Genomic DNA, 11,213 nt, shown 5'->3' with positions numbered 1-11,213 from the left:
TTCAATACTCCCAATTGATTTCAAATCCAAAAAGGTCTGTAACTCAAGTGTGAGTGTCACTGCGACATTGACTCAGAGGTTTAAGTAAATCCCCCCTCTCACCCAAAGAGTCTCTAACATGAAAACGGCAACTTTTCAATTTACTATGTTTTCATATTGATATTAAGACACTCTCACGCACACTACTGAGACACTCACACACACTACTGAGACACTCTCACGCACACTACTGAGACACTCACACACACTACTGAGACACTCTCACGCACACTACTGAGACACTCTCACGCACACTACTGAGACACTCACACACACTACTGAGACACTCTGACGCACACTACTGAGACACTCACACACACTACTGAGACACTCTCACGCACACTACTGAGACAGTCTCACGCACACTACTGAGACAGTCTCAAGCACACTACTGAGACACGACACTCTCACGCACACTACAGAAATGTTGCTTAAACAACTCATTTCTCATCTGAAAAAGTCCTAAAATGACATTCCGTGACTTGAATATGGTAGTATTTAAGACTTTTGTGGTAGTATTTAAGACTTTTGTTTTAAGAACAAAAGGACGGGCGAGCCCGGACTTCAAAGCATATGATTGGCGCTTTGCGCTGTTCAAAATCAGCCCATGGCTTCCATATGCTGGTGAAATGCTCTCACGTTGTATTGTGAGATTCTCTCACATTGTATAGTGAGATGCTCTCACGTTGTATAGTGTAATGCTCTCACGTTGTATAGTGTAATGCTCTCACGTTGTATAGTGTAATGCTCTCACGTTGTATAGTGAGATTCTCTCACGTTGTATAGTGAGATTCTCTCACGTTGTATAGTGAGATGCTCTCACGTTGTATAGTGAAATGCTCTCACGTTGTATAGTGAAATGCTCTCACGTTGTATAGTGAGATTCGCTCACGTTGTATAGTGAAATGCTCTCACGTTGTATAGTGAAATGCTCTCACGTTGTATAGTGAAATGCTCTCACGTTATATAGTGAGATTCGCTCACGTTGTATAGTGAAATGCTTTCACGTTATTTAGTGAAATGCTCTCACGTTGTATAGTGAAATGCTCTCACGTTGTCTAGTGAGATGCTCTCACGTTGTATAGTGAAATGCTCTCACGTTGTATAGTGAAATGCTCTCACGTTGTATAGTGAGATTCGCTCACGTTGTATAGTGAAATGCTCTCACGTTGTATAGTGAAATGCTCTCACGTTGTATAGTGAAATGCTCTCACGTTGTATAGTGAGATTCGCTCACGTTGTATAGTGAAATGCTCTCACGTTGTATAGTGTAATGCTCTCACGTTGTATAGTGAGATTCGCTCACGTTGTATAGTGAAATGCTCTCACGTTGTATAGTGAGATTCTCTCACGTTGTATAGTGAAATGCTCTCACGTTGTATAGTGAGATTCTCTCACGTTGTATAGTGAAATGCTCTCACATTGTATATTGAGGACAGGACAGGATGCAGTCATTGTTTTGAAAAAGAACACAGATTATACCAAATAAACTCCACAAAATAGTGACGTTATAAAATCCGTTCACCATGGAGCGGAGGTGAGGGTAAAGTGTCCTACTGAACATGCCGTATTGGTTGGACAGGGTGTAGCGTTTGGGTTCCATCTTGACATTCGGTTGTTGAGCGGACAGATGATGTAAACAGTGCACAGGACATCAGGTTCCATTTGCTTTGCTTACTCCACCGCAGAAAAGAACTTCACACTTCCCGCAAATTAGTCTTATCAGAGTGCTGACCCAGATTTAGAGATTCTGTGGGGGGGTAGTCCTGTGGCAACATACAAGCTGAGTACTCACAAGAAAAGGAAATCCCTAGATGTGAATGAGGAAAACAACATATTTGTGAGATTGAATGCAGAGAATAATCAAGGATTCCCTTTTTGTTGCAGAAGCGGAATGAATTGCATTAGAGAGAAGCAAGAGAGAACAGCATGTCCTCCACATCAAAGCATTCAGCAACTATCTGCCTCCTCCTGCTCACTTGTTGTGAATATTCTCAGACTCTTCTCTTCCTTCAAACTGCCTCCATTTCCCTCTCAAACTCTTCAGAACAAAGACCAGCGTAGCTTTCACTTTGCCTAGGCCAGTGGCGAACCGCCTTGAGTCAATAACTTACAGAAGCAAGTACAGTTACAAAGTGAAATACGCTATTTATAGTGTAATATTTAGTGAAATCGAGAATCTCCTTCCACCCAGTCTATATGACCAAAAAGTATGGATTTCAGGAAATTCTGCCTTTGCGTCTTGAGAATAGGCCTTTTTGTGCCCTCAGGGTGGGTCGGTGAGCTCCGCCCAGGCACTTCATGATCTTCCTCTCTGGCTCCATTTGTGGGCCAACCTGGAAACCCTTGCTTCCCGAACCGGACCCTAACCTCATGAATACCATGACATTTCATAACATCATAAACATTAGAGTCAACTCATTTTATATAATCCAAAATCAAAATTTGACACACATGCGACATTCCCTCTCCCCAAAACTCCTCAACCGGAAGAAGCTTTAGGTTGAGCCCCTCCTCCCAGGGTGGACACAGTGAAATAGATGTCATGTGTACAGTATTGAAGGACTTATAACAGTGGTTCATCGCGGACCCGTTGCATGGCAAAAAATAATAATAATAATTCAACCGCTAGCGCACCCCCCCCCCCCCCCGTTGACCAATCGATTTTGGTCGCGGCTTGTCATTAAGGGGTGATGGTGGGTCCCGGAGCCAGACCAGTTGAGAACCACTCAACTCAGACTTATAAGATATGCAATATGTTCATAATGCAGACATTGTACTATATACAGATAACTATATATCTACCACTAGTCGTGATCTACCACTGGTCGTGCTTTTCTGCTTGAATCCTCACACCCACCATAAAGAAAGGCCTGAACACTGAAATCCCCGGACTGTTTCCTGATCCCTCAGTCGGTGTTCTCCGTCTTTCTGAAATGGGGACACAGTGTCTTTCCTTACCGGAATTCAGGGAGGTGTGTTTTCCTGTCTCCCTTGCCCAGCCTGACGGACAGTGAAGCTGGTTTACCCTACGACGAGGAGTCCATGGCCATCATCCACTTGAACAACACCACGGTCATGTACCTGAAGGAGGTCACCAAGTTCCTTGCGATCGTCTGCTTCGTCCGTAATGAAAGCTTTGAGAGAAAAGGTAAACCAGGTTGGAGTGACGAATGCAGAGGAGCAGAGGGGGGAGCCCCCGTTTGGGGAAGCAATGTTATGTGACTGTGGCTGGCACTGGCTTTAAACTCTCCCAGTTCCTCGAGGAGTACCAAAGATTAAGAGCACTTTGAAAATAGAAAAAAGGGCCCCCCAACACGTCACGTACTAAAGTTCAGTCAGTGGTTTATTTGGATGAAAGAAATTACTCCGTTAAGTACACCTATACAACTATAACATGCCATGTTGAGAAGAACTAAAACTAAAGATTGAGACAATGAAGGGAATATATTAAGAGAGAAGAACAATCATTTTCTTATTGACTTCTACATGAAAAGAGGAGTCGCCACCTGATGACCAGGTCTTCAGACACTTCTGCATTGATTTCACCTAGAAGAGGCTTTGCCTCCTGATACACACACTAAAGTATATGAGAACAGGCTGGCAAAGCTAATGGCTACAAAAACTATATGAACTTAAATCAATTCATTTTAGGATGTCAGGGTGATAGCAAATAGGGAGATGTGTTTGGCTCTCTTAAGTGAATGGAATGACCTACGACACAAAATAAATAAACGCGTCTCAGGGCGTAAGTCGACTCACAGCCTGAATGTACGTAGAGAGCTTTATAATGGTGGAGCGGGTGGGTCAGCTCCTCGGAGCCGCAGGGCTCCCCCTCCCTCTCTCAAGGGTACTGGCACACTCGCTGCTGGTAGAAAACAGTGTCCCAGCATGGTCTCACAGGCGGAGGCCATCCAGCCCTGTAGTCCCAGGTCAACCTCTAGAGGCAGATATCTCCATTGAGTTATTTCTAACAGCTTATATTTCAATGGTTTGTTTGTAGCTGCTGACTTCCGTTGAAAGCCACAAATGCAGCATAACAACCTAAAGTAGCACTTTTCAAGAGATGAACCTCATGTGTCACTGCATGTCAGTGGTGGTGTGAAGCAGCATCCACTCGTACTTCTGCTCTCACTTATTGAGAAGCCTGGAACAGTCTGTCTCACAGCAGGGCACACGGAGTGTTCTGCTCTACCACGATATTATGTGGGAAACAAACACACATGATATTAAGGGTGAAAGAGTATTACACAGCCACTGGCTCCAAACAGACTGCTGCTACTTTAATTTTACGTAAGCCAGTAAACAATAAAAGCAGTAAACTATTTCCACCAAAAGAAAAGTGATTTTATATATATATATATTTATATATATTTACTAATCTGGAAAAAAAAGGTGAGATTAAGCCGGTTTAAAAGAAATCATCCAACAGAGAAACCCAACCAATGTTGCCCAAGCCTTTCCAGTGAAAGGAGCCAGCAGCACGCATTAAAACAAAAAATCTCTAATTCTAGTGAGAAGGTTGCCAAGTCGGGCAATGATTTGCATTCGGGGCCCCTCCTCCCCCACCAAAGCCTCTCAGCATTAAATACAGCCTTAGAGATCTAATGAGGGGAGATTCAGAGACAGGAGGGGCCAAAGATTTGGGCAGATGGCCCGTGAGAAATAAATATTATGTTAACCAAACGTAGTGATTTGTCCCCACCACAAGCTGATTTGACACACTTTGCAATCTGTTTCAGAGTGTACTCATTTTCACAAGTAGTAATAAGTAGTAAGTATTAATTAATGTAAGATATAACGAAACACTTTTTTACAGTCTAAAGTATTTTTTAAGACAAATTCAAAGTCATTTCTCCACCTTCTCCAACTCACCAGCTCCGAGTACAAGAGCCTGATTTGTAAAACCCCAGTTTCTGTGTCACGCCGTTATTCGTTTTGCAGGTGTTTCCTTAACTAAGAGAAAGTATTGACCCTGATTTGAATAAAACGTCAGAGGATCACCACGGTCAGTAAGGCTCATCCTCTGGGGGTAGAGCGACTCTTTGGCCTCCCTCTTGGTTATTGGCCATATGGAGTGTGTTAGATGAGGTGGTGTGTCTGGCTCTTCCAAAGGGTCATTTACAGGGTGTAAAGGTTGTGAATACATCATCGTTTTTCTCTGTCACAGGACTGATCGACTACAACTTCCACTGCTTCAAGAAAGCCATCCAGGAGGTGTTTGATGTTCGGGTGAAAGTTCAGCAGAACTGCAAACTTCTCAGTCAGAGGAGGTGGAGCAAGCTGAGTGCAACCAATGGGTTGTCCAGTAACCCCCAATAAGGGCCGAGCATGTCACACCGGACAGACTCCGCCCTTGTTTACAGGAACGCGGGCCGTATTGTGACACCTGACTGAACATGTGATGCTCTGCACGTTGGAGGTTTGAATGTATTTTGGTGGAAGAGGTGGGTGGATTTTAACATGGCTATTACTCCACTGTGATTACATTCTGTCCGCCGTGCACTTGGGGGTCATTTTTGTCCCCCACACATAATATTTACTTGTGAGTGTGAAAGGTTGCTTGTCTCCAATCCAGAGTTTGTCCTGTCTCCCGCATGAAGTTTGCTGGGATTGACTCCAGCCCCCCCTGTATGAAGGACAAGCGGTTCGAAGATGGATGGATGGGTGGATTTGGTTAAAATGCGTTCCCCATTATTATTTCATTCAGGGTTTTTTTCTATTTTAGGCTTAGTCGAGTGAATGTAGTTTGTGTTTTTATTAAGGCCTTATCAGATTAACTTGTAATAAAAGGACTTTATTTAAAATCCCTCATTTTCCTATTTTCATTTACCTTAAGCATAATCTTTGGTTAATTTGACACCTCCTTTTCAGTAATAAATATTTTCTCCTTTCCAATTCTAAAACCTGCTATCTTTAGATTGTTAAGCCTACTCCTCCCGGGGAGTAATTCCCTCCTCGAGCCCCTCTATGAATTTTATATTTTAGGTGGGGTTTAACATCTGCCCACGTGATTAATAAACAGTCCTAGGTTCTGTGACCCTCAGCTCCAATCCAAAATGTTAAAAGATGTATAACTAATGTATGAGATGTGAGATAAGTCGGCGCCTCACCAGCAAGTGCCTTCTAGGTGAGAAGTACTGTATATTCTATTCTTGATTTAAAGGAGCCAGTCGCGCTATACAGGAGTAATATGATCTTTTATTTATTATTTTTAATACACATGCTGCAGCATTCTGAATCAACTGGAGAGGTTTAAAAGACTTATAAGAGCACCCCGATAATAAAGAATTACAGTAATCCAGTGTGGAAGTAACAAAAGCATGAACTCGATTTTCTGCATCACTTTGAGACAGGAAGTTCCTGATTTTATATGTAGATGAAAAAAGGCAGTTTTTAAGGTCTGCTTTATCTACGAGTAGAAGGACACATCCTGGTCAAAGAGAACTATGTCTATGTCTACGGTGCTGCTGGATACCAGAGCGATTCATCCACATTCATATACATATGTAGCTTTAATTTAAGCTTCAATACTCCCAATTGATTTCAAATCCAAAAAGGTCTGTAACTCAAGTGTGAGTGTCACTGCGACATTGACTCAGAGGTTTAAGTAAATCCCCCCTCTCACCCAAAGAGTCTCTAACATGAAAACGGCAACTTTTCAATTTACTATGTTTTCATATTGATATTAAGACACTCTCACGCACACTACTGAGACACTCACACACACTACTGAGACACTCTCACGCACACTACTGAGACACTCACACACACTACTGAGACACTCTCACGCACACTACTGAGACACTCTCACGCACACTACTGAGACACTCACACACACTACTGAGACACTCTGACGCACACTACTGAGACACTCACACACACTACTGAGACACTCTCACGCACACTACTGAGACAGTCTCACGCACACTACTGAGACAGTCTCAAGCACACTACTGAGACACGACACTCTCACGCACACTACAGAAATGTTGCTTAAACAACTCATTTCTCATCTGAAAAAGTCCTAAAATGACATTCCGTGACTTGAATATGGTAGTATTTAAGACTTTTGTGGTAGTATTTAAGACTTTTGTTTTAAGAACAAAAGGACGGGCGAGCCCGGACTTCAAAGCATATGATTGGCGCTTTGCGCTGTTCAAAATCAGCCCATGGCTTCCATATGCTGGTGAAATGCTCTCACGTTGTATTGTGAGATTCTCTCACATTGTATAGTGAGATGCTCTCACGTTGTATAGTGTAATGCTCTCACGTTGTATAGTGTAATGCTCTCACGTTGTATAGTGTAATGCTCTCACGTTGTATAGTGAGATTCTCTCACGTTGTATAGTGAGATTCTCTCACGTTGTATAGTGAGATGCTCTCACGTTGTATAGTGAAATGCTCTCACGTTGTATAGTGAAATGCTCTCACGTTGTATAGTGAGATTCGCTCACGTTGTATAGTGAAATGCTCTCACGTTGTATAGTGAAATGCTCTCACGTTGTATAGTGAAATGCTCTCACGTTATATAGTGAGATTCGCTCACGTTGTATAGTGAAATGCTTTCACGTTATTTAGTGAAATGCTCTCACGTTGTATAGTGAAATGCTCTCACGTTGTCTAGTGAGATGCTCTCACGTTGTATAGTGAAATGCTCTCACGTTGTATAGTGAAATGCTCTCACGTTGTATAGTGAGATTCGCTCACGTTGTATAGTGAAATGCTCTCACGTTGTATAGTGAAATGCTCTCACGTTGTATAGTGAAATGCTCTCACGTTGTATAGTGAGATTCGCTCACGTTGTATAGTGAAATGCTCTCACGTTGTATAGTGTAATGCTCTCACGTTGTATAGTGAGATTCGCTCACGTTGTATAGTGAAATGCTCTCACGTTGTATAGTGAGATTCTCTCACGTTGTATAGTGAAATGCTCTCACGTTGTATAGTGAGATTCTCTCACGTTGTATAGTGAAATGCTCTCACATTGTATATTGAGGACAGGACAGGATGCAGTCATTGTTTTGAAAAAGCCACGTGGTCTCCACCAATAACACAAAGGTTAACAACAAAAACTTACAAAGTTAACTGTATGCAGCTAATTATGTGTGCTAAGATTAGCTACAAATATCATATCATGGTGTAGTGATGTTAACACTGGCTGAAATCATTGAGTTAAGTGTTTACATTTAATCCCTTTTTTTGTTGATATTCTCAATTTTGTTTTTCTAATTCAAGTACTGTTTTTAGCACAGAATATAAAACCAGAGAGTGTGGTCGGTGCCGTCATTTTACATAAAGAGCAGTAATATAATGCGTGTGTGTGTGTCTCCCTTGCCGGGTCAGTGGATTGCGTAACAGTTGGTGGTGGCTGCCGTTTGCAATACAATGTGTTACATAAGACAATTTGATGTTCACAGCTCTAATCCGGCCTGTGCTGCCGGAACGCTCCCCATCTGGGATTTCCAGCCTATTCTCATCCAGAGCTCTGGGCCTCCCCTCCCCTCCCCCCACACCGACACTACTCCATATGTAAAGACCGGTCCGAGCACCACCAGCTCTTCTGACCAATGCTGTGATTCATGCCAGCTGTCCCAAAGACTAATGGCTGGACAGGCCCGATTTTCTTTCATCAGACCAACTTTGTTTGCAATATAGCTCTGAATCAATAAATAACATGGTCATGATTTAGGCAATGAGTCAACTCTGTCTCCTAATGCATTTCCATTACAACTAAATGGCAAAAATGACCTTTTTGAGGGAAAACTATTTTGTTAGTTGTAGATAGGGTGACCGTCATGTTGTCATGACAGCGCACACGCTTGCATACCATACATACACACTGGCACGCTTTTTCTTATTCAAAAAATGGAGTCTGTTCCTGTGGTGTTCAGAAACTCCAATTCCTGTTAATCCTATAATTTTATATTGGAATTTATTTAAAGTTAATAAATTGTAATGAAAAATAAATTAAATTAAAGTAAATCGTAAGTTGAAGTTCATTTGTCAATTCATAGAATGTTCAAAATATTGTGAATCTTTATTTAGAAGAAAATACAAATTGGTTGGCCTATTCATGAGCATATTGCAGCAATTACACATGTTTAGGGGTATAGGGCATTATTAATATACCATGTAAGGTGGTTTGTGCTAGAAATAGGTAAACCACTATCAGTGAGTCTGCCCGTGGGGTGGGCACCGCTGCGCCAGTCAGTGTCCCACATTGTCCCTCAGAAACATACCCCTTGTCACCCCTTGGGGTTATTAGCAGGTGGTTACCCTAGTTGTAGAGAAATGGTTGACATTGTAGGTTAAAATAAATTACAAAAAATGCAAAGAGACTTGATAATGCCTAAGAAACAACTGGTAAGTTAAGGACAAAATGTATTTTTCTATGGGGACAGTATGACCCGCCCATGTACCCCAACTTCCACCCTATATGGACTTCAATAGTCTATGATTGGCAACTACTTGTGACACATCCAAAACGTTATTGTAGAACTGATTCAAGATCAAGAGGATATATCTGTTTCAATTGTATTGACCAATGCTTGAAAAAAGAAACCTTAACATTGTGGCTGTGTTGTTGGTAAAGCTCTATTAACATAGTGACTGCGTCTTTGTGATGGACTGGGTTGTATTGTAAAGGCACCTTGTGTAATCCAAAGACAAGTACAATTCGATTTACCATTGTTCATTCTGTCCAGCACATACATCGACACCTGCTACATACTGTACATTGTTAATGACATATGAGCTAAAAGGACTTTAGGATTATCATGCAAATTTTTACTTTTTATTTTATACATCTTGGTGCGACCCTGGGTGTAAAATGGGGTTGTTAGTTGCATATGTCGCCAAGTATTTAACCGCTGAACCCATCATAGAATACTAGAGTAGTTCTATGGATGTCAATGTTGGGCCAGGCTGAAATATTGACACAACTACATTGATGGCCAATTGATTGCAGACACTTGTGTCCCTTGACATTTGTGCAGACCCTGTTCTGGTGAGAATCCTACAGAGAACATTCACTAGCCCTTGGGTTCCCCATGGCTCTACAATAACCACTGTGCAGTTGGGCATGTCAGTGGGAAGAATCCCTTTACTGTCTGGGGGAGGTGAATTAACACAATTGGTGACACCTGTACCAGCTAAACACATATGTATGTGTCTCCCACGCTTACCTTGCAGCATGTTATTGTCGTTTTAAGATGAACGTGTTCCTTATCAGTCCCGGCACCTCCCAGTGATTCTGGGTGAGAACAAAGCGTGGCGCTGGAGTGACACATTCCGCAAAGGTCCCAAACCTAAATTGGTGTCTCCTGTTGTGATCTAAGATGCTGAAGAGGACGTCTGAGTGAATATCCAGCGACAGCATTGCAAGATAACTTCTGACAACACTAACTAGCCCACCTGCTGCTGCACACCATGGGAGGTAGTGTGTGCGTGGGTGTGTGTTTGTCACCTGCAGTCGTGTGAACTCACTCGAGTGTTCGGCTTACTGGCAGAAAGGATGACGGTGTTTTGAAGCCGAGCTCACACACACACACACACACACACACATACACACACACACATTAAGAGCTGTGCCTGTTGAGCGGGAGCTTGATACAAGCCACAGACTAGGTAAGCATTTGAGACTCTGGATGTTTGTGTCAAAGGGCTCATTTGAATTCAGAAATCAATTCTGGATTTGAAATAAAAACATATGTAGCTACATAAGTGGATACATTTTTTTATTATATAAATCGCTGTTGGGAATTAATGTGGAACTTTCACAAGGGTAATGTAATGGAGCTTAAGTGGTAGTTCACAAAGCAAGACTGTCTTTACACCAGGGGTAATTTATAAATACCTCCGTCTGTCTCCCAGCATTATGCAGTCAGCTGATTTTGGGGACATCCATGTTTAAACCAGATGCAGCCCTGTTTCTAAACGGATCATATTGGTGCTGCCAAATCTTTAAAGGGGTTGTCTCCGTTGTTGCTGTCAAGGGTCATTTCAGATTAAAAGCCGCCACCCCAGGCACATTACATTCATCATTAGTTCATCAATGCTTCTAAATCAGTTCATTCTAGACAATGACAATGATATTAAAGAGCTACAGTATGATGACGAAGCTGGAATATCAGAGACGTCTGAATGCATTGACAATATTGAACTAGCAAAAG

At 42.1% G+C, this 11,213-nt stretch overlaps 1 protein-coding gene across 1 annotated transcript; it reads left to right on the top strand.

Moving 5' to 3' along the window:
- Nucleotides 1-1,565: 1,565 nt before the first annotated feature.
- LOC134104100 (ras-related GTP-binding protein D-like) lies at nucleotides 1,566-5,845 on the top strand. The gene is made up of 3 exons (XM_062557418.1): nucleotides 1,566-1,576; nucleotides 3,042-3,190; nucleotides 5,210-5,845. The coding sequence occupies exons 1-3, from the start codon at nucleotides 1,566-1,568 to the stop codon at nucleotides 5,359-5,361; spliced, it is 312 nt and encodes a 103-aa protein (XP_062413402.1). The 3' UTR covers nucleotides 5,362-5,845.
- Nucleotides 5,846-11,213: the final 5,368 nt, after the last annotated feature.

This window comes from Pungitius pungitius, chromosome 14 (assembly GCF_949316345.1).
Source record: "Pungitius pungitius chromosome 14, fPunPun2.1, whole genome shotgun sequence".
Taxonomy (NCBI): domain Eukaryota; kingdom Metazoa; phylum Chordata; class Actinopteri; order Perciformes; family Gasterosteidae; genus Pungitius; species Pungitius pungitius.
This window is presented reverse-complemented; position numbering and strand designations above follow the sequence as displayed.